At 44.2% G+C, this 24,071-nt stretch overlaps 1 protein-coding gene across 2 annotated transcripts in view; it reads right to left on the minus strand.

The window, feature by feature from the left end:
* Positions 1–19,458, minus strand: part of CAPN5 (calpain 5) — a 75,298-nt gene extending 55,840 nt beyond the window's left edge. The window contains exons 1-2 of one of the 2 annotated variants that reach the window (XM_081952871.1): positions 19,376–19,458; positions 1,568–1,744 (exon numbers count right to left, since the gene is read on the minus strand). In XM_081952871.1, the coding sequence (XP_081808997.1) occupies positions 1,568–1,729 (162 nt within the window). In that variant the 5' untranslated portion in view covers positions 1,730–1,744; positions 19,376–19,458. Of the gene's footprint in view, positions 1–1,567; positions 1,745–3,523; positions 3,610–19,375 lie in introns of those variants that run through there. The other variant, XM_081952872.1, reaches the window with a different exon arrangement.
* Positions 19,459–24,071: the final 4,613 nt, after the last annotated feature.

Genomic DNA, 24,071 nt, shown 5'->3' on the forward strand with positions numbered 1-24,071 from the left:
TCTATTACAGGTAATCCTCAACTTACAATGACTCGTTTAGTGACCGTTCAATGTTACAGCAGTCATACGTGATCAAAATTCAGATGTTTGACAAGTAATTCATATTTATGACAATTGCAGTGTCCGGGGGTCACCGATCCCCTTTTGGTGACCTTCCGACAAGCAAAGTCAATTCGCTTTTAACAATCTGCCTTACTAAATTAACAACTTAACAATCTTGGCAGGAAAGTTTGCAACATGGGCCAAAATTCACTTCACAGCTGTCTTGCTTAGCAACAGAAATGTTGGGCTCAATTGCGGCCGTAAATTGAGGATTACCTGAATTAATAGCTATGATGATAATAAAAAGGGTAGGTGGGATCGGATGGAAGCTCCCCCCGATAGAGAAAAATTGAGTAGTTCTTGATTTATAACCCCTCGTTTAGTGACCATTCAAAGTTACTGTGAGACTGAAAATGTTACTGACCACTGGTCCTCGCACTTACAACTGACGTAGCATCAAAATTTGGGTGCTCGGCAACCGGCACGATTTTATAATGGTTGCAGCGTCCTGGGATCAGGTGATCACTATTTGCAAGCTTCCAAAAGATCATAAAAAGGCTAAGAAGGAAAACAAAAGACCAGAACGTGTCCTCTCCAGCAGCCAACGCCCAGAGAAGCAGGGATTAACGCCTGACAAACAATCAAGCAGAAAACAACCCAGAAAAAAATCACACCCCTGCCAACCCTGGAAGGACAAGCTGAGAGGTACAAACGGGGAGCAAACCTCACATTCAATAGCATTGATGCTGTTACCTAGCTGGGTCGTGAAACATCTGCAGGAAAACAACCAAGCTCAGAGAGCACCACGGACCCCCAAAGTCCTCTTCCTCCTCCTCCTCTTCCTCCTCAAAACCCTCTCTCTCCTAGCACTGATAATGTTACCTAGTTTGGTCATGAAACGTCTGGAAGAAAACAACCAAGCTCAGAGAGCACCAAGGACCCCACAGACCTCCTCCTCCTCCACCTTCCTTCTCCTCTTCCTCCTCAAACCCTCTCTCTCCTAGCACTGATGATGTTACCTAGTTGGGTCATGAAACATCTGGAAGAAAACAACCAAGCTCAGAGAGCACCAAGGACCCCACAGTTCACCCTTGAGTTACAAATATTCTTTTGTATTGATTATGATCAAGCCCGATTGATTGGGTAATCAGGAAGAAGAAGAAGAAGAAGAAGAAGAAGAAGAAGAAGAAGAAGAAGAAGAAGAGGAGGAGGAGGAGGAGGAGGAGGAGGAGGAGGAGGAGGAGGAGGAGGAGGAGGAGGAGGAGGAGGAGGAGGAGGAGGAAGAGGAAGAGGAAGAAGAGGAGGAGGAGGAAGAAGCAGAAGAAGAGGAGGAGGAGAAAGAAGAAGAAGAAGAGGAGGAGGAGGAGGAGGAGGAAGAGGAGGAGGAGGAGGAGAAAAAAGATAAGTTCAAATGTTTCAATGTGGCACTATCCCATCAATCATGGTAGAACTTTCAGGTTTATCTCTGATATGGAGAACCCCCACCCCCAAAAATCCCAGGACCCATCTTCCCTCTTGGCCTTACTTTGGGTCGCTTCCATTGGATCCCCTGAATCCGAGACTTGTAGAAGAGCGAGTCATCGTTGGCTGGAAAGAGCGGATCTTCAAACAAGATCTTCCTCCTCTGACAGTCCTTCTTCAAAGTTGAGTACCGCTGGTTTTCATATGGCTTCACGGATGAGAACATTCTTCTCGGTCACCTCTAGAAGGACAGAAGGCAAAACCTCAACAAGGGGGCCCACTAGCAACAGACAAAAAAACCCTGATCCAACTCTGGAGGTTGCCCTCCAAGTACGTCCAAAAGGTGACAGGTTGGGGAAGATCCCGCCCAACCATGATGGATCCAGTGAAGATGGTTTTGGACACCAAACAAGAGTCATAATTTCCTGACAGTTAGAACAACTTATCAGCGGAACGACTTTCCTCCAGAAGTTGTGAATGCCCCAACACTGGAAGTCTTTAAGAAGATGTTGGACAACCATTTGTTTATGTTAGAAATTCTGCATTTAGCCCTACAAACAGTTTCACTGTCCACATATGCTTTCCTGCTCAACTGCGAGAAGGAAAGCACATATGGACTGTGCATTGTTTGTTCTGGAGGCCTGTATACAGAATTTCTAACAGGTCACACGGGCCCAGCCAAAGCCGGCTACAGCAAAAAAAGTGCAAGGTACAGAAAGAGAAAGAAGACCGCGACAGAATAAAAGAAAACGGCCAGTAGCTGCAACAAAGCTTTCGTTCGCAAATCTAACAGTGTGAAATAGTTTAGGGTAGGGGTGTCAAGCTCAAGGCCCCGGGGGGGGGGAGATCTGGCCCACGGGGTGCTTAGATCTGGCCCGGTAGACCCGCCTGGAAACAGCAATGGACTGACCCGCCAGTGAAAATGGAGCTCCGTTTTCACTGGCGGGGGGTTGCAAGAGGTTGTCGCAGCCAAAAACGGAGCTTGCGAGCCCTTTTTCGCTGGCAGAGTGCTCGGGCCGCCACAGGCACACCCGACACAAGGGAGATTTGATTTGGCCACACCCACCCTGGCCATGCCCCCCCCCCCGCGAGGTAAGACACAACCCTGATGCGGCCCTCAATGAAACTGAGTTTGACACCCCTGGTCTAGGGCCTCCTGCTTGAACAATGGGTTGGACTAGAAGACCTCCAAGGTTCCTTCCAACTCTGTTATTCTATTACATGTATTAATTTGCCTTCACGGGTCTGGCCAAGATGCCCACCATTGCTGGGATAACAACTGGAGGAACCAAGTTATTTATTTATTTATTTATTTATTCTTCGCATTTCTAAACCGCCCCCTCTCCCAAAAAGGGACTCGGGGCGGAGAAGACTGACCTAAAACAGGAAGATTTTGGCCACCAGAGTTGGCCTCCGGTCAGCGATGACTTCAAATGATGTTCTCCACTCAGCAAACCTCTGGGGAGGAGAGAATTATGAGCACAGCTCCATGCGCTGGCAAAATAAAACCATTAATTCTTACCTCCAGGGACCAATGCCAGTTTCTTAACCACTAACTCCTCAACTCCCGTTAAACCTCAAATAGTTTCCTCATTCTTTTGTTCATGTATGCTTTGATATTCTCACAGCAGCTAAGCAACCGAAGCTAAAGCAAACACCTGTAGCACACAAACCAGCTAAAGCTTTCCCAAACATGCTAAGTAAAGCAAAAGTCCCAGCAGCACCGGAAGAAAAAGAACAACAGGTGTCACCTATAACACAGTGTAAAGATTGCAACAGCCACGATGTGAGACGAACAGGCAGAAGACCAGGGGAGTGTAGCTATGAACACCAACTAGCAGTTAAAATACATGATTAAAAACTCCTTAATTTCATAACACATGGATAGGCTTAACCATGGTTTCAACTGTGAGCATCCTAGGCCAAGACAAGTTCAAAAACGCGAAAGAATTCCTGGAAGTTTGGCACTCTGACGAATCAGCCATCAACAGGCACATAGAGATATACAACGTCTACATACCACTCAAAAGAGATGATTTACAAGCCCAAAAGGAAACAAAAAGATGAAAACACCTCCTCACCGGCAATCAACACCCAGAAAAGCAGAGATGAACACCGAGATTAAGACTAGACCAGGGGTGTCCAAACTTGGGAACTTTAAGACTTGTGGACTTCAACTCCCAGAATTCCCCAGCCAGCATGGCTGGCTGGGGAATTCTGGGAGTTGAAGTCCACAAGTCTTAAAGTTCCCAAGTTTGGACACCCCTGGACTAGACGAACAATCATTTGAATACCCCAATCGAGCAACTACCAAAGCAGACAAACAATAAACAACCCCAATCAAAGAACCACCGAGATCACTCCCACCAACGCTGACAGGACAAGCCACTAGTATAAAAAAAAAAAAACAACGCCCACTTTCCAGCACTGATGACGTTACCTAGTTGGGTAATGAAACGTCTGCAAAAAACCCACCAAGCTCAGAGAGCACCAGCGACTCATGGTTGTCTACCTCCTCTTCTCCTCCTCCACAGTCTCCCTCCCTTCTAGCACTGATGATGTTCCTTAGTTGGGTAATGAAATGTTTGCAAGAAAACCACCAAACTCAGAGAGCACCAAGGACCTCCTAGTCTCCTTCTCCTTCCCCCTTTTGCAAACCCCACTCCCTTCTAATACTGATGATGTTCCCTAGTTGGGTAATGAAACGTCTGCAAGAAATCCGCCCATCTCAGAGAGCACCAGGGACCCCACAGCTAAGCAAGCATCCAACCATCTCGAATACTGTTTAAGAAGATAATTTCTTCTTCTTCTTCTTTTTTTTAACCCTGTAACCTCAACTGCTTGGTAAGAGTTCTCAAAACACAACATCCCCTTGACTATGCAGCTTCATTTTCTGCATACAGGCGCTATGCAAACCCTAAATTAAACAAACAACTGGGTTCGGGGAGAGAGTTGAGCCACCAAATACACCGAATCGAGATACAAATCACCCACGCTTCCTGTGTAGCTGCGAGACCTTTCCCCGACTTGTTTCGGCGTGTATGAACGCAGCCATTTTGCCCATTGGCAGAATTAATATTCCGGCAGCAACTCCGGAAATCTTCGTGGAGAGCTCAGATTTCTACACACTTCTAAAGTTAAAGGTAAAGGTTCCCCTTGCACATATGTGCTAGTCGTTCCTGACTCTAGGGGGCGGTGCTCATCTCCGTTTCAAAGCCGAAGAGCCAGCGCTGTCCGAAGACGTCTCCGTGGTCATGTGGCCGGCATGATTAAATGCCGAAGGTGCATGGAACGCTGTTCCCTTCCCACCAAAGGTGGTCCCTGTTTTTCTACTTGCATTTTTTACGTGCTTTCGAACTGCGCCGAACTGCCGACCTCTTTGATCGACAAGCTCAGCATCTTAGCCACAGAGCCACTTCTTAGCCCTTCACACACTTCTACAGTTGTATAAATCCCACGTTCAGCTAGCAAGCAATATCTGCATTTCAAAAGCTCTTCGAATTTCACACTGTTCTTAAAACATCAACTCCTGTGGCTGCTCTACTCTGGCTGCAGTAATATAATATATTACCGATAATATATCTCATATAGTACATAATTTGTGGTGAGGGATTTTGCTCTGCACTGCAGAAGGAAGGATGGGTATTGCCAGATAACTCTGGAAGGCAACAGAGGTTGATAACGGAAATCAGGTTATTGTCTTGGTTGAAAGTCATAATAATTAATACAGTTAAGTCCTCGACTTACAACTACTCATTTAGTGACCATTCAAGGTTACAACAGCACTGAAAAAAAGTGACCTACGACTGCTTTTCACATGACTATTGCAGCATCCATGCGATCAAAATTCAAACACTTGGTAACTGGCGTGTATTTATGACGGTTTTAGTGTCCCGGGGTCTTGTGATTCCCCTTTTGCGAACTTCCGACAAGCAAGTCAATGCGGAATCCAGATTCACTTAACAACCGTGTGGTTAGCTTAACCATCACTTAGCAACGATGGCAAGGTAGGTCGTAAAATGGGGCAAAACTGACTTCATCGCTGTCTGGCTTAGGAACAGGAATATTGGGCTGAATCGTGGTTCGCTAAGCCACCGGTGGGTCGTAAGTCAAGGACTACCTCTGCACGGTTAATTTCCGTTACATGCGTGCAGCCATGGGTGCCCTTTTCCAGTAACCTAATTTAGGAGAAAGGAACAAAACAATATTAGAAGACTTTAAGAGCTGCTTTTCTAGATGTTGGAATCAGCAACGTTTCCTGCTTTAACAAAGGGCATTAGTGATTTCTAATCGGCTCTTCACCCTCCTGGATCTGGTCCAGCAATCTCAATTGTTGGCCGATGGAATATCTTCAAGAAAATAATAGTAGCCTTTATTGTCATTGTACATTAATGAAATTGGTCGTACAACGAAATTGGTTAAAAAACATCCATTTCTTGCTTGCTCTCTGGACCTCCTTCATAGCGGAATCACAGCTTGCAACAAGACAAAATCACGGAGATCAAAAAGATGGAACAGGTACGTTTTAACAGATACATTAGGCATGTCTGGTTTAATGACAAGAAGGACTAGGGGTGACATGATAGCAATCTTCCAGTATTTGAAGGTCTGACCCAAAGAAGAGGGAGCCAAGCTATTCTCCAAGGCACCTGAGGGCAGGACAAGAAGCAATGGATGGGAACTAACCAAGGAGAGAAGCAATTTAGAATTAAGAAGAAATTTCCTGGCAGTGAGAACAATTAATCAGTGGAACAGAAGTTGCCTCCAGAAGTTGTGAATGCTCCAACACTGGAAGTTTTTAAGAAGATGTTGGATAGCCATTTGTCTGAAATGATGTAGATGTCAGCGTTCCAAACAGCATCCAAAAATTAAATTAGAGTCCCGGGCAAAGGATTCCTCAAAGTTCCAATTTATGAAGAGAGCCATGTTGGCACATCTGGGAAAACCCGAATCTGAAAGCTTCCTGGTTTTCCCCACCCAGTTGAAAGTTCAAGATCTTGCTGCCACACCCATGAGTCCATCACAAGGTCCAATCTCCCACTGCCACGAAGACAGATTCCTCCCATCCAGTTCCGGTCAGGTGCAGAGACAAAGATGACCTTGAGTTTCTAAGAAGAATGTTATTATGGCTACATATCACCCAGCCTCGTATAATCCCTCCTCCCATTTTCCCACAATAGAAAATAAACAGTAGAAAGTGTGGCAGGCCTGAAGCCCAAAAGAAAAGATGGCTTGTAGGCATGACAGTAAGGTTTCTTGCATGAGTAGAGGGTTGGACTACAGGACCTCCAAGGTCCCTTCCAACTCTGATATATGTTCTTTGCACAGAAAAATTATTTGATTTACTATTTATTTATTTATTTTACCGTGCTTCTAGACCGCCCCTTACTGCCATTGGGTGGCAAACATTTGCCCCCATATGGATAATTTGAAGAGAGTCCTAGGGCAAATTTGGAGAATTTGCAGATAGCTGTCATTTTAAAGGTTGAATCAGGTGGTTGCTGATTTGATTCTCTTCCTTTTCCCTTGATTTAATTAATTAGGCTGCTTGGATCGAAGCCAAAGGTTTCCTGATAGATTATTTTCTCCCAGCAGGAAATGGCTTCACAGGGACAAGTAAAACTTTCTCCACCCTCAGCAAGATTATTAAATCCACCCCAAGGAAATACTGCATCTAGTTCTGGTCACCACAGTAAAAAAAAGAAAAATAAATGTTGAGACTCTAGAAAGAGTGCAGAGAAGAGCAACAAAGATGATGGGGGGACTAGAGGCTAAAGCATACAAAGAATGGTTGCAGGAATTGGATATGTCTAATTTAATTTTAAAAAGAAGACCAAAGATGTGCTATAATAGCAGTGTTCCAATATTTGAGGGGCTGCCACAAAGAAGGGGGGGTCCACCTATTCTCCAAAGCAGCGGGAGGCAGGACCTGAATAAATGGATGGAAATTAATCAAGGAGGGAAGCAACCTGGAATTAAGGAGAAATTAAGGAGGATCTGCAACCTTCCCAGCTGACTTCTGATAAGCAAAATCAAAGGTTAATGACTGCATGTTTCACTTAACAACTGGTAGTGATTGGCTTAACGTCTGGGGCAAGATGGATCGTAAAATTGGGCACGACTCACTTAACAACGGCCTTGCTTAGCAGGAGAACTTTTGGGCTGAATTATGGTTTTGCTAAGCGACCAGTCGTAAGTCGAGGACTACCTGTGCTGTTTATTCAGTTAATGACCATTCGTTTTTTTAAAAAAAAAAATTAAATTGCAACACAAAAAGTAATGGAACAGAGAAAATAAAACATAAGACATAACAAAGGTAAAGTAACAAAATGTAGCATGTGTTACTATAATGGCATCAACAGAAAAAGTAGAATTGGAAGGCAGTGTTAGGGGTAAGGGTTAGGTAACCCTAACTGTTACCATGGCAACTCCACTGTGCTGTACAGTAGAAGCCATTGAAAGGCACAACAGGCTGCATCTTAACAGAACACACACCCCGAGGGCTTTTACCCCCACAGTATTTGTTTCCAGAGGGTAAGTCAAGTTTGGTTGAAATTGCTCAAGGCGTTCCAGAGTTATGCTGGAAGACACACACATTTTTATATATATATAGATGAAGTAAAAATACGTATTACCTAAAACAAGGTAGCTAGCATGTATTAAACCTGAAGAGATGAACAGAACAGAAGCAATTATTCCTAGGCTTTATTTTCAATGCAGCAGCAAAGAATTTCGTCTTCAGCACACACGATAAAAGGATTTGCAATCTTCTAGAAGACGGTTCACACCTAGAAATGGTCTGTGCTGCCAGGAAATTTACATATTAGGGGCAAAATAGAAGCAGACCCCATATCGCTGTAAAATTGACAGCCTAAATAATACATGCAAAATGTATGTTAATCTCCTTGTCAGCAGCTGGCCAGGCGCTCTGTGCTAAATGGATTTTTTTTGGACTATCGCTATCTACTTTACAGCAATGCAGATGGTGAAAAAAAAAAGGTGGCTCCAGGCCCTTGCAAAAGTTGCTAGGTAATTGTAATTGGGGCATTATTCATTGTGAAATGCCTACCTTAACTTTTAAAAGTGACACTAATTAAAACGTTGCATGGGTGAGTTAAGTTTGCGCTGGCATCATCCATTTCGTTGGTCCCGTTTCCACTTCCTTTTGGGTAAGTGGTCAATGGCCCACCTTTCTAACTCTCAGTGGGTTTCTTAATGTCTCTCTACCCCTGTGATGGTGAACCTATGGCCTCTTTGTGGGCATGTGCACCATCGCCAGCTGCACTTCTGGTTTCTAGTGTGCACATGCGCGCTGGCCAGCTGGTCTTTGCGGGTGCCAGAAAATGGCTTGAAAACTGCCTGAAAAACAAACGGAAAACTGCCTGAAAACGGCCCAAAAAACTGCCTGAAAAATTGCCCCCAAAACCGACCTGAAAACAGTCTGAAAAACTGTCCAAAAATGGCCCAAATAACGGCCCAAAAACTGTCTAAAAATGGCCTGAAAAATAGTACAAAAAAACCAGCACAAAAACTGCCTGAAACATGGCCTGAAAAATGGCCCCAAAAGCTGCCCCAAAATGGCCTGAAAACGCCCAGAAAAAGAGGCATGCACACCAGTCCGCTGGACTTCAAGTTTCCAGTGCTTCCTGTGCGTTCCAGTTTGGGCACTCAATGCTGAAAAGGTTCGACATCACTGCTCTACCCCCCACTGCAAAAACATACACACCCTGCGTCAAATGAGCAATAGATGTGGACCATTTCTTCACTCTGTTGCTTTCTAGGGCAGAGTTAAGATGTGTGGTTATTGTGTGGACTTCAACTCCCACAATACCCCAGCCAGCCATCGGGTGGGTCATGTGACCAACCTGTCTTACAACTATTCAAAGGTACATGCAGTCCTGTATTTAACAACCACAATTGAGCCCAACATTACTCTCTCCTCACACAGCTCTCCTCCTGCAATGCCTACACTTGCATTGCTGATTTTTGCTATGCTTGTCAGCATCTTTCCCCTGCACCACGCCCAGAGTCTTTTTCTCATAGGGTGGACACTCAACACTGTAAAAGAAATACAATAAGCGCTTAAAAAAATAAAATAGTTTTGTCTGCAAATCCCTCTCGCTTTATCGGTGTCTGAAACGGTGGGGCTGTTTTGGTTCTTTCTTTCTAATCCAAAAAATCTTATCAAAACACTTTGCTGAAATAACGTTCCGGCAGAGAGAAAAAAAATCTCCCGAGTCACGATGATAAGAAAGAAATCTGAATTTTGCAATGTATTGATTTACATCTTATAATATAATAAGATATTGACTTAGTCAGAAAAAAAAACTGTAGAAAGAAGAGAATTCTCCTATGCCTCATATTACAGAATAAAGGTATCTTTGACCTGTAACCACAATTTCCATTGCTAAGCAAGATGGTTGTTAAGCGAGCTGCGCCTGATTTTAGGACCTTTTGGCCAATGTTGTTACACAAATCATTTGCAGTCGTTAAATGAATCACAAGGTTGTTAAGTGAATCCGGCTCTCCCCTATGGCTTTGCCTGTTAAAAGGTCACAAAGGGGATCACCGGACATTTAAAATTCATACATTCGTGTCAAATTTTGATCTTGTGATTGTGGGGATGCTGTGACAGTCCCAAGTGTGAGAAAAAGGGGTCACAAGTCACTTTTTACAATATCACTGCCATTTTGAACGGTCGCTAAATGAACAGCTGCAAGTCGAGGACTACAGGCGTCCTCGACTTACAACCACAATTGAGCCCGACATCTCTGTTGTGAAGCGAGACATGTCTTACGTGGATTTTGTTCCCATTTTGCGACCTTTCTTGCCATAGTTAAGCAAATCCCTGCAGTTGTTAAGTGAGTCTCAGGCTTGTTAAGTGAATCAACCACTGATTTTGCTTGCCCAAAAGTCGCAAAAGGGAACCACATGACCCCAGGGACACTGCAACCGTCATAAATACGAGTCAGTTGCCAAGCGTCTGAATTTTGATCATAGCTGCTAAGTGAACCACGGCAGTTGTTAAGCGAGTCACATGGTTGTTAAGTGAATCTGGCTTCCCATTTCACATGTAAACTGTGAAAAATGAGCATGTCCCTTTTTTAGTGCCACTGTCACTTTGAACAGCCGCTAAATGAACCGTTGTTAAGACGAGGATTACAGGTGTCCTTGACATACGACCACAATTGAGCTCAACATTTCTGGTTGTGCAGCAAGACATGTGTTAAGTGAGTTTTGTTCCATTTTACGACCTTTCTTGCCACAGATGTTAAGTGTACCGCTGGTCAGAAGGTCACAAAAAAGGGACCGCATGCCCTTGAGACACAGCAACGGCCATAAGTATGAATCACTTGTCAAGCTTCTGAATTTGGATCACGTGATCACGAGGACAATACAATGCAATACAATAGCAGAGTTGGAAGGGACCTTGGAGGTCTTCTAGTCCAACCCCCTGCCTAGGCAGGAAACCCTACACATGTAACTTGTAACTACATGCACATTTCACATGTAACTGTGAAAAATGGTCATATCCCTTTTTTCAGCGCCACTGTCACTTTGAGCGGTCACTAAATGAACTGTTGTTAAGTCGAGGACTCCCTGTGCTAATGAAATACGTGTCAATAAAGGCGAGGCACACGCATGTTTCTCCTTCTCCCTCAAAAATGGATGAGGTTCCGCCCCGAAACTTTGCAAAGCTTTGCAAATAATTAAACAATGAATCAAACAATTCTAGAGAAACTCTTTTGGCGGAAAAAAAAACCCACACAAAGATGTTCAGGCCAGATCCAGGTCAACAAAAAGCCTCCACTGAACACACTTGTCATCGGTTTTCAAGCACAAAGAAACAGACGGGCTAAAAATGTTTCTAGTCCTCATGGTCTCCCGATTCTTTAAAATGCTCATGAGGAAAAAAGCAGCAAGGCAGCTGCGGTTTGACTCTGGGGTCAATTCGCACATTATACAAGGCCAAAGGTGGATTGCTTGGTTTCATAAAATAAGTGAATCAGGCTAACTGGAGTTTGAATAACTGTTAAGATATTTAATTTAATAGTTGGAAGAGTAAAGTTGATTGATGGGAGAGGGCCGGCTCCTGCATGAGGCAATCTACGTTATGATTGGTTGAGGGGGTCCAAAGGGGGAGGTTCCCTTTTTTCCCACCTTTTTCTTCTGTGTGCAATGCATGCCGTTCTGTGATTTACCTCACGATTTACCTCACGATGCAATGATGTGCCCGATTATCTTGTTTGAGGCAAATATACATGTAAAATACATTTATTTATGGCATATAACACTGCAAGTTTGTGTCAGTGTCTTCTGACTCCATTTGCTGCACAATTCCCTGACAAGTAACCATGGGTCGCTGAGTAAACCAGAAAGAATGCAAAATATCAGGGTTTGGAAGGGACCTTGGAGGTCATCTAGCCTGACCCCCTGCTCAAGCAGGAGACCCCATAGTAAATGACTGTCCAATTTATTCTTAAGAACCTCCAGGGATGGAGGCGATCCACAGCTTCCGACGGCCACCTGTTCCACTGATGAATTGTTCTCATTGTCAGGAAATTTTAGCCAAACCCATCAGTCTGTACACATAGCTGCAGCATTCACACAACCCAGTTAACCTGGTTACTGAATTAAGCCACCCTCTGGATTTCCAGACACCCAGATCGAAAGGCTCCATTTCGCACAATATTCTAAGCCCCTCTCTCAATCGATGAAGGTTAAAACTAATAAAGTTACTTAAACTATTTGGGTGTAAACCGACTTATGAATGTGGTGTGAATCCAAAGTGAATCCCTAAACCAGAATGGTTCAAATCAAACCAACATATCTTAGTCTAATGTGTGAACCTTATTATTATTATCAATCAACTCAGCCAAGGGAAATTTTAAGGAAGAAACGCCGCTCACAGGCTCGAAAATCAAATTATCTTGGTTAAAAAGGATTGTTCTTTCAGGCTGATTTCATTTATTAAAAGCAGCCTCTCAAAACATCTGAATGCAATGAAGTTAGTCCTTGATTTATGACCACAATAGAGCACAAAAGTCATGCTGCTAAGCGAGACATTCCTTAAGTTAATTTTGCCCCATTTTAGGACATTTCTTTTCAGTCATTAAGTTATGATCACAATTGAGCCTAATATACCTGTTGTTAAGTGAGAATTGGTTAAATTCCCCATTTTATGACCTTTCTTGCCACAGCTGTTAAGCAAATCCCTGCAGTTGTTAAGTGAGTCACAGGCTTGTTAAGTGAATCAGGCTTCCACACTGATTTTGCTTGTCTGAAAGTCGCAAAAGGGAACCACGTGACCCCAGGGACATTGCAACCGTCATAAATACGAGTCAGTTGCCAAATGTCTGAATTTTGACCACAGCTGCTAAGTGAACCACAGCAGTTGTTAAGTGAGTCGCACGGTTGCTAAGTGAATCTTGACTTGGCTTGTGAAAAGGTCGCAAAAGGGGATCACATGACCCCGGGACACTGTGACCGTCATAAATACGAGTCAATTGGCAAGCTTCTGAATTTTGATCAGGTGATCACGGGAATGCGGCAATGGATTTAAGTGTGAAAAACGATCGTAAGTCCCTTTTTTTCAATGCCGTGACTTTGACCGGTCACTAAACAAATACCGTTGAAAGTCGAGGACTACCTATACACGATGTCAGCTGCCCTGTCCTTATAGTTTTAAAAACTGGGAGTTTTTAAGAAGGGATTGAACAACCGTTTGTCTGAAAATGGTATAGGGCAGTGATGGTGAACCTTTTTTGGCTCGTATGCCACAAGTGGGGGGATCGCAAGGGGGTCGTGTGCGGGTGTGCCGCACCCACAATGCAATGCACGACCCCCCAGTTCGCATTCACGCACAACAGGCGCGACCCCCCCATTTTTACATGCTTTTTTCACCCTCCCCAGGCTCCAGAGGCTTTATAGGAGCCTGTGAAGGGCAAAAAGAGCCGAAGGCCCTCCGGAGGCTTCAGGGACTGTCACTTCTGGTTTGCTCGGAGGGTCGTTTTAAGTGTTCCGAAGGTTTCAGGGACCATCCGGAGGCTTCCCTGATGCCTTCGGAGCGCTCAAAACGACTCTCCGAGCAAACCGGAAGTCATTTCTGGTTTGCTCGAGGGTCGTTTTACGCGTTCCGAAGGTTTCAGGGAAGCCTCCGGACGGTCCCTGAAGCCTCCGGAGGGCCTCCGGGGGGGGAGGGCGTGGAGGCTCTTTTCACCCTCCCCAGCCTCATATAAAGCCTCTGGAGTCTGGGGAGGGTGAAAAAATGGCTTTTCAAAACGGTGAACTCAGCTGGCCAGCGCGCTCATGCCTCACGTGCCCTGACAAATGGCTCCGCGTGCCACCTATGGCACGCGTGCCATAGGTTAGCCATCACTGGTATAGGGTTTCCTGACTGAGCAGGGGGTTGGACTAGAAGACCTCTAAGGTCCCTTCCAACTCTACTATTGTATTCAATTCTTTTGCAAATGAGATTTTTCAAACCAAGAGGAATTATAGCACCAAGAGGGCAGTTCGTTCACACGTTGCATTCAACTCTCCTAGGGTTGACTTTGTTTTAGTTTCAAAGCTTAAGCACACCTTCCGCTTGTGGCTTCTGAAGCATAACTTATGGCTTATGCAATGCAGGAATCCAGTCAACTGTGGTTTATTCGACAAAGCATTGTTATAGAAACCTGGCATATTTGAATCCAGTCCAAGTGGAGACCACATGTGACCTTGTAAATGTTGCCGGACGTCAAGCTCATTGCCTTGCTCATGTTTCGGGTGTTTCTGCATCAGGATTGCTCAACCTGGTCAGCTTGAAGATGGGTGGACTTCAACTCCCAGAATCCCCCAGCCAAGTTCAACTCCCATAATCCCCCAGCCGAGTTCAACTCCCAGAATCCCCCAGCCGAGTTCAACTCCCAGAATCCCCCAACAGACTTCAACTCCCAGAATCCCCCACCCGACTTTAACTCCCAGAATCCCCCAGCCAACCTCAACTCCCAGAATCCCCCAGCCGAGTTCAACTCCCAGAATCCCCAACCTGACTTCAACTCCCAGAATCCCCTAGCCGATTTCAATTCCCTGGAACTCCCAGCCGATTTCAAGTCCCAGAATCCCCCACCCAACTTCAACTCCCAGAATCCCCCACCCAACTTCAACTCCCAGAATCCCCCACCCAACTTTAACTCCCAGAATCCCCCAGCCAATTTCAATTCCCAGAATCCCCCAGCTGACTTCAAGTCCCAGAATCCCCTAGCTCAAGGGTCGGCAATCATAAACATTCAAAGAGCCATTTGGACCTGTTTCCCACAGAAAAGAAAAAACAGAAGGAGCCACAAAACTAGCATATGTAGTTGAATTAAATGTTCTGTTTTCTTCTTCTGAAACTTTTCTTTTCTTGGATTTATCTACGGTTGGCCTTTTCTGGGGTCAAAGAGCTCGGTAAATCACGTTCTGGTGGGTGTCGCACATTGGCAGTTGTGACGCATATTTTGAACGACAGGGAGCCGCAGCAGAGGGAGGAAAGAGTCACATGCAGCTCTGGAGCTGCAGATTGCTGACCCCTGCCCTAGCTGACTTCAATTCCCAGAATCCCCCAGCCGATTTCAATTCCCAGAATCCCCCAGCCAATTTCAATTCCCAGAATCCCCCAGGCGACTCAATACTGGGAGTTGAACTGCATCCGTCTTAAAACTGCCAAGGTTGAAAAATCCTCACGCAGATGTCCCTGGGACACGATACATCTCCTGTAGGTAATGGGATTTAATGACAGGTAGTCCTCGACTTATGACCACAGCAATGGACCCTGAAACTTATGTTGCTAAGTGAGACATTTCTTAAGAGAGCTTTGTCCCATTTTGCGACCTTTCCTGCCACAGCTGTTCAGGGGAAGCACTGTAGTTGTTATAATTAACCTGGAATTAAGGAGAAGCTTCCTAACAGTGAGAACAATTAACCAGTGGAACAGCTTGCCACCAGAAGTTGTGGTTGCTCCATCACTGGAGGTTTTTAAGAAGAGATTGGACAACTGTTTGTCTGAAAGGGTCTCCTGCTTGAGCAAAGGGTTGGACTAGTAGACCTCCAAGGTCCCTTCCAGCTCTATTTTGAATGACTGATAGGAACACGGTTGTTAAGTGAATCCTGCTCTCCCTATTGACTTTTCTTGTCAGAAGGTCATAAAAGGAGTTCACGTGACTTTGGGACACTGCGACCGTCATAAATAGGAACCAGTTACCAAGCATCCAAATTTTAACCATTAGACTCCCTGTATTAATCCTATTAGTCCTTTCCCTGGGAGGTAGGTCCTTCACCTACAACCGTTTGTTTAGTGACTGTTCGAAGTTACAACAGCACTGAAAAATGTCTTTTTTTCATACTTATGTCCATTGCATGATCAAACTCCAGATACTTGGCACCTGACTCCTATTTATGACGGTCGCAGTATCCCGGGGTCACCTGCTTCCCTTTGGCGACCTCCTGACAAGCCAGGTCAAATGGGGAAGCCAGATTCACTTAGCAACCATGTTACCAACTTAGCAACGGCAGTGATACGCTTAACAACTGTGGCAAGAGAGGTCGTAAAATGGAGCACAACGCTCAGCTAGCAACAGAAATTCCGAGCTCAGGCGGTTTGTCATTCAAGACTGTAGCTCAATTTCTCCCCCAGTTGCAAGCCAACGTCCTGAGCAGGATTTACAAACAAGGATTAGGCACTACTAGGTTGCACGTTGGGTGATAAGGTGGAACGATAAATTCCCCTGCCGTTCCATTACTAAAGCCATAAATATTTATTGAAAGCCATAGCCATAAATACAGCAATGAGCTGCCAAGTCATTTGTAAGACAATTGGATGTACCCAGGGGAAAGCAGAAAGCTCACACACAGCCGAGTGAAAGTCAAGTTTTCAGTAGTCCTCGACTTACGACACTTCATTTAGTGACCATTCCAAGTTACAACGGGACTGGAAAAAAAAGTGACTTATGGTCGCTTTTCGCAGTTACCATCTTTGTAGCATACCCATGATTGTGTGACCAGCAAAAGTCAAACGGGAATTCAGATTCACTTAACAACCAGGTTACTGACTTATCAACTGCAGGGATTCACTTACCGACTGTGGCAAGAAAGGTCGTAAAACGGGGCAAAGTTCACTTAACAAATGTCTCGCTTAACAATGGAACTTTTGGGCTCAGCTGTGGTCATAAGTCGAAAACTACCTGCATTTCACATCACATCCTACATCAGGGGTGTCCAAACTTGGGAACTTTAAGATTTGTGGACTTCAACTCCCAGAATTCCCCAGCCAGCCATGCTGGCTGGGGAATTCTGGGAGTTGAAGTCCACAAGTCTTAAAGTTTGGACACAAGTTCCCAAGTTTGGACACCCCTATCCTACATCAACAGACTATCACCGAGTTTGAGGTACCAAGAGAAATATGTTTAGCTGATTTTTAGTTTTTAAAAAAATGAAAAATTAGATTTTAGCCCCCGTACGATGTACAGGCAGTCCTTAACTTACAATCATCTGTTTAGTGACCATTCAAAGTTACAACAGCACTGAAAAAAAGGACTTATCATCAGTCCTCGCACTTATGACCATCTCAGCATCCTCACAGCCACGGGATCAAAATTCGGGCGTTTAGAAACCAACATGTATTCACAACCGTTATAGCCACCTGGGGTCCCTTTTTTGCGACCTTCGCAGGCGGCTTCTAACAAGTGAAATCAATGGGGAATGTTGGGTTCACTTAACGGCGGCATGATTTATTTATTCAAACGAAGTCAACGGGGGAAGTGGACTCGCTTAACAAACGCACTCATGCGCATTTATAGATTAGTGTGCCTATTTATTCATGCCACCAGCGTTCTGCGTCCGAGAACACATTCAACAGTGCAAAAAGTGATGTTTCATGCAGAAGAGATTGCATGTCTGCAAAACACAGACTCTTAAGGCCGAACGGGTTCCGAGAGGCCATTTAATCCACCCTCCTGCTCAACAGGAATCAAATTGAACGACTGCCCATCAACGCCCTGCCCAGCTTCTGCAACAGAGACATCTATAAAAGATTGGACAGCACACCACACCCATCCGCCAGTGTTTTCTTTTTAAAAAGAACATTATTGAAACCTGTCTTCCTTCGTCTTAAAAGCAGAATAGCCAGAAAGAAAAGAAAATTTATTTATATTTCATATTTATAATAACTTTTGACTTTTCTTTCTCTCTTTCGCCTGCTCCAGACACCTGGAGTGGTTTATCCTATTTTTTTTTTCATCACTACTCTTTTGGCAAGCTTTTTCCTTTTTTTAAAAAAAAATAGCCTTTATTGTCATTGTATATCATGTATACAAGGAAATTGGTTTAACCTCTACTGGTGCAATCCATACCGAAAATACAAGACACCATGAATAATTTGGAAAATAGTCCTTAGAAAATTACTTGCATAAGAAGTATTACTTGTATCTAGGGGTATATTTCTTCTAGAAATCAAGAGTTGGGAGGACCTCAAAGGTCATCAAGTCCAGCCCCTTGCATACAGCATCCCTGACAGATGACTAGCTAACCTTTGTGTAAAAACCTCCCATTTCTTTGATTGACAGGTCTTTTACAAGGTCTTCCTAAATTATCTTATCTATCTATGTCAGTGTTTCTCAACCTTGGCCATTTGAAGATGAGTGGACTTTAACTCCCAGAATTCCCCAGCCAGCTTTGCTGGCTGGGAAATTCTGGGAGTTGAAGTCCACTCATCCCAGAAGTTGCCAAGGCTGAAAACACAAAACAATAAAGTTGGAAGGGACCTTGGAGGTTTTCTAGTGTAGCTCTTTCGCTACATCCTTGACATTTTATCTCATGAGTTCTGGGAACTTGGGGAGATTTTAGGGAAGGGCCAGAGAAATGAAACAAGAAAGCTGAAGAAGAGGAACAAAGTAACAAAAACAATTGAATGAGAAGTTAAGGGACTCCACTCAACTCGTTTTTTTAACATCAGAGCAGAACTCCACAATTGATCTCACACAACACACTAAGCTATGATAATGTGTGAGGGCTAAGGCTGGTTACCAGAGTTTATAAACCATAGTTGATAATTGGTGCAAAGGATTAGTGCAGGCAGCCCAAGCGTCTTTAAAAAATATTCTTCTCCAATCCAGGGACCGGCCTTAAAGACTTTTCCTGGCTTTTTTCATTCAAGTTTCTAGTCCCTGGGGCAAAGGAGGGATGCGTTTGGCCAAAAGAAAGTAGGAACTTCTTTAGGCTGCTTTAGAAGGAGGTCAAGGCTAGTCCCAACAGGTTCCTTCATGGCCAAATAGCACCCCCCCTTTTGCCCCAGGGACTAGAAACTTGAATGAAAAAGTAAGGGGCAAAGAGAAGAGAAGCCGGCAAGCTAAAGAAAGGGGATGCATATTCCTTTAAAGACAGAAGCCAAGATCTCCCCTCAAATCCCGTTTCTTTTCTTTTAGCTTCGATCCGCTACACCTGCAAGGCGGCTTCTTTGCAAGCCAGGATTGCACAATTGCACCAGCCCGGAGCACAGACACCCCAAAAGAAGCAACGTTAACTCACTGTTGCAAGATTGAGACCCCCCAGAGAAAAACAAGCAAGGGAGGAGGAGGAGGAGTAAAGCGGGGAGGGGGGGCATCGAGGAGATCCCCGGGGATCCCTGCACCCCCGATCTGTCTGCAAGAGCCAGCCGCCACCACCTCTCCAACCCAGCTAAGCGCACGGCAGCCTCCCGCTTTAAGCCAGCTTGAAACCCGCGTCTCTTGCACCAGGGAACGGCGAAGGAGGAGGCGCTCTGGCTTTGCAACAAGGCGCCCGCGGTCGCCGCAGACCCCCAGCCACCCATGTCCGGCCGACGCCGCTCCGGGGATCCTTGGTCACCCAGCCTCACCTCGCTCGCCAGCCGCCGCCGCCGCCGCTCTCCGGCTCCGATCCACCTCCAGTTCCCACCGCCAGCTGTGAATTTTTAAGGGGGAGGGGCTTGGCTCAGAGGGAGGGGCGAGAGCCCGCGCTTGCGCGTCCCTCTCCACGGGGGTGGGGGAGATAGAATATAGAATATATAGAATATATTCTATAGACTAGAGTATAGAGTATAGAATATAATTAGAATATAATTAGAATATAATTAGAATAGAACAGAATAGAACAGAATAGAATAGAATAATAGAATAGAATAATAGAATAGAATAGAAATATAGAATGGAATGGAATAGGAATATAGAATAGAATAGAATAGAATAGGAATATAGAATAGAATAGTAATTAGAATAGAGAATAGAAGAGGAATATAGAATAGAATAGTAATTAGAATAGAATAGGAATAGAATAACTTTATGGTCACACTTTATGGGAAGGAAAGGAAGGAAGGAAGATAGTGGGCAGGGGGAAAAGGATCGAAATAAGGAAGGAAGGAAGTGGAAGGAAAGAGAAAAAGGGATAGGAAGGAAGATTGGTGGAAGGAAGGAAAGAGAAAAAGAAATGAAGGAAGATGGGTGGAAGGAAAGCAATAAAAAGGGAGGGAGGGAGAGAGGAAGGGGTTTTTCCTAAAGGGTTAGGGGTCTTGTAACTTGACAGCTTTAAGACTTGCGTGCTTCAAATGCCAGTTTCTGAGCCAACATTTTGGTTGCTAAGCAAGAGCGTTGTTAAGTGAGTTTCACCACATTTTACAAGTTGGCCACGTCCACCCAGTCACATGACTGCCAAGCCACTCCCACTCGGTCACATGGCCGGCAAGCCACTCCCACAAAGCAAGCCACACCTATAGAAGAGGTTCTAAAAAAAATTTAAACCCCTCACCCGGAAGCGGGCTCTGCGCAGGACGTGTCAGGCAAGGCGCTGCCACCCGAAAAGGCTGTTGCCCCGATCTCCGCTGCCTAGAACTGCCTGAAAACGGGGTGCAGTAACAGCCGGCCGCACGCACCATTCTTGGAAGCGAGGAGGGGATGGTGACGTTACCTGAGCAGCCTGGGAAAGAAACTGCCTTGAAAGCCTTTTCAAGGAAAGCGTTTTCGGGTGGCAGCACCCCATCAGATGCTTTTGCAACTCTCTGTGCAAATACCTAATTGTGCATCATGTGTTTGCAAAGAGGGCAGTGGTGCACAGATAGAGAGTTAACGAACAGGGAATCCCCAGGACTTGTGTGGAGGCTAGAAATTAAGTTAACCTTAGGCCTAACGGCAGTTTTAGTTTCCCAATCTAAAGTAACGCTATTGAAGCTATTGAAAACACTTTTGTTTTAAATATTCAAATCTTCATTGCATAAGAGGTTGTTTGTATCTATTGCTGTGAGAAATCAAGGCGGAATCCAATTACATGATGTGTGTGGGTGTGGGTGTGTGTATTGTGTCACAACCCCTGGTATGCCCAAATATGGGAGGGAGCATACTGCTTCCCTTGTCTGTCTTTCGGCTCACCCTAGGAGCCATCCAGGCAGAAAGCCATTTTTTAATGTTGCCTTTGTTACATTTGTGTTGCATTTGTGCTGATAAATAAATAAAGGGAGACTAGTATAGATCTATTTCAAGCTATTTAGCTCTCATCAGCTAGCCATACCCTTAATGTAATACAGCCCAGGTTCAATTCCCAGTAAGGGTATGGCTAGCTGATGAGAGCTAAATAGCGTGAAATAGATCTATACTAGTCTCCCTTTATTTATTTATTTATTTATATATTTTGATTGGGCGGAAATGTCCCGACCAAACATAATTTCAAATATTGGATTTTCCCCCTTACCAGAAGGAGCCCCCTTGTGGAGTACTGTGAAGCCGTTACCATGGCAACTGCACTGTGCTGTACAGTAGAAGCCATTTTACGGCAGTACAGTAGATGTTTCAATGTTGTGCCATTGAAAGGCACAACAGGCTGTATCTTAACAGAACACAATATTTTATTACCTCCACAGTATTTGTTTCCAGAGAGTAAGTCATCTGTGTACCAAGTTTCGTTGAAATTGCTCGAGGCGTTCCAGAGTTATGCTGGAAAACACACACCTGTTTTTATATACAGTATATATTGTACATTACAAAGAAAAAGACAGACATTTGTACAAAAGAAACGAAAGGGAAAGAATAAAAAGAGAAAATAGTGGAAAACCTAGAAAAGAAGGAAACAATATGGGGGGGAAAACCAGACCCATATATATATATCAAGAAATGATTGTTCGCTTCATCAAAGGCATAAATAATTTTAATAATGGATCACATTCTCTTAAAATATCCCATAGAACGTCCCCAGATTGGTAAATATAGAGTACAATAAAAATTCATAGTACATACGGTAGATTCTCGATTTACGGCCACGATTAGGGCCAAAGCGTCTGTGGCTAAGCCAGATGGCTATTAAATGAATCACTGCAGTCTAGGCGTCTTAATAGTCACAAAGCTTGAAAAACGTCGTTCGGCATCAGGGGGCTCGAACTGGGCACCTTTACAACTTGTGGATTTCCACTCCCAGCATTTGCTAATTAAATGGGGGAAAAATAATCCCGCTCGTTCCCAGATAGTTTTGAAGATATACAGCTTGGAAGGATGCTTGCTTTTCGAGGCATAAAAACTATCATTGTCTTGCAGGAAATCAACCGACAACAACAAAAAAAGAAGTCTAGAATTTAAGAAGCTGGCAATGCAAAAAGACACTTTTAAGTGAGTTTCGTCTCAGCCCCGTTTGTGTGCGTTTACATGGAAGGAAACTCCACAATTCTAGGATGAGACACTCTCCCAAGTATACACATGGGAGGCCAGAGAAGTCATAACTGGCGAATCAATGAGCATGATTTATTCATTTTTATAATTATTTTTATAAATAACTCAAGGCGGCAAACCTACCTAATATTCTTTCCTCCTGATATTTACTCCATAACAACCACCGAGGAGCGAGGGAGGGTCTGGCTGAAAGTTGCCCAGCCATTGGGTCATTGTTACAAAGGTATTTCCTCACCTGAACAAAGAAATAGAATAATCAGAGGCAAGCAAAAAGGCGGAGGGAAGGAGGAAGGAAGGAAGGAAGGAAGAAGGAAGGAAGGAAGAAGGGAGTGGAAGGAAAGAGAAAAAGAGGAGAAGAAAAGATAAGAGGGCAGGGGAAAGGGGGTCGAAGGAAGGAAGATGTGGAAGGAAAGAGAAAAAGGGAAAGGGAGAAAGATTGGTGGAAGGAAGAAAAGAGAAAAAGAAATGTAGGAAGCAATATGGGTGGAAGGAAAGCAATAAAAAGGGAGGGAGAGAGGGAGGAAGAAAGGAAGGAAAGAAGGAAGGAAGGAAGGAAGAGTGGAAGGGAAGAGAAAAAGAGGAGAAGGAAGGAAAGATAGAGGGCAGGGGAAAGGGGATCGAAGGAAGGAAGTGGAAGGAAAGAGAAAAAGGGGAAGGAAGGAAGGAAGGAAAGAGAGGACAGGGAAACGGGGATTAAAGGAGGGAAGACGTGGAAGGAAAGAGAAAAAGGGAAAGAGGAAGATTGGTGGAAGGAAGAAAAGAAAAAGAAATGTAGGAAGCAATATGGGTGGAAGGAAAGCAATAAAAAGGGAGGGAGGGAGGGAGGAAGAAAGGAAGGAAAGAAGGGAGCATAAGGAAAGAGAAAAAAATAAGAGAGACAAAGGAAGGAAGATCGGTGGAAGGAAAGAGAAAGATAAAGAGGGAGGGAGAGAGGGAGGGAGGGAAGGAGAATGGAAGGAAGAAAAAAATAAGAGACAAAAAAATGAAGATTGGTGGAAGGAAAGAGATAAATAGGAGGGAGGGAGAAAGGGAGTGGGAGGAAGAAGAAAAAAGAAAAGAAGGAGATGGATGGAAGGAAAGAGAGAGATAAAGGGAGGGAGGGAGAAAGGAAGGATGGTGAAGAAGAGAGAGAAAGTGAGAGGAAGTAAGTAATTGTGGATGGGTGGAAGGAAAAAGAAAAAGGGAGGAAAATTAAGAGAAAGAAAGAAAGAAAGAAAAAGAAAAAAGGAAAGAAAGAAAAAGAAAGAAAAAAAGGAAAAGAGAAAGAAAAAGAAAGAAAAAAGGAAAGAGAAAGAAAGAAAAAGGAAAAAGGAAAAAAAGAAAGGAAAGAAAGAAAGAAAAAGAAAAAAGGAAAGAGAGAAAGAAAAAAGATGAAAGAAAGAAAGAAAAAGAAAGAAAGAAAAGCTGCAAGACCAATGGAGGCTCTCCTACTGCCCCCTCCTGGCCACTAGAAACTCTGACCAGGCTGAACAATTACAACCTTGAGTACTTTACTTTACTTTACTTTTATTTAGATTTCTAGACCGCCCCCTCTCCCAAAAGGGACTCGGGGCGGTGTACAGTCAAATTAAAACACAAATACATAGGAATAAATATAAATACACAAATCCTTACATTAGATGAGGAGGTTAAAAGACTGTATCTTAAAGTAAAGCTATTAAAACCATATTAAAAATAACCCCTAAAAATACCCCAGAAAGTTAAAATTAACCCAACTAAAATATCTGGCAGGAGGTGAGGTAAAACTATGGATGGGCCAAGCCGGCTAATCGAAACAGGTGAGTCTTTAATTTTTGACGGAAGGAGCGGAAGTCGGTGGTGGTTCTAATGTCGGGAGGGAGGTCATTCCAGAGGGCTGGGCCCATCACAGAGAAGGCTCTACTCCTA

The sequence above is a fragment of the Natrix helvetica genome (assembly GCF_964273705.1).
Source record: "Natrix helvetica genome assembly, chromosome: 4".
Classification (NCBI taxonomy): domain Eukaryota; kingdom Metazoa; phylum Chordata; class Lepidosauria; order Squamata; family Natricidae; genus Natrix; species Natrix helvetica.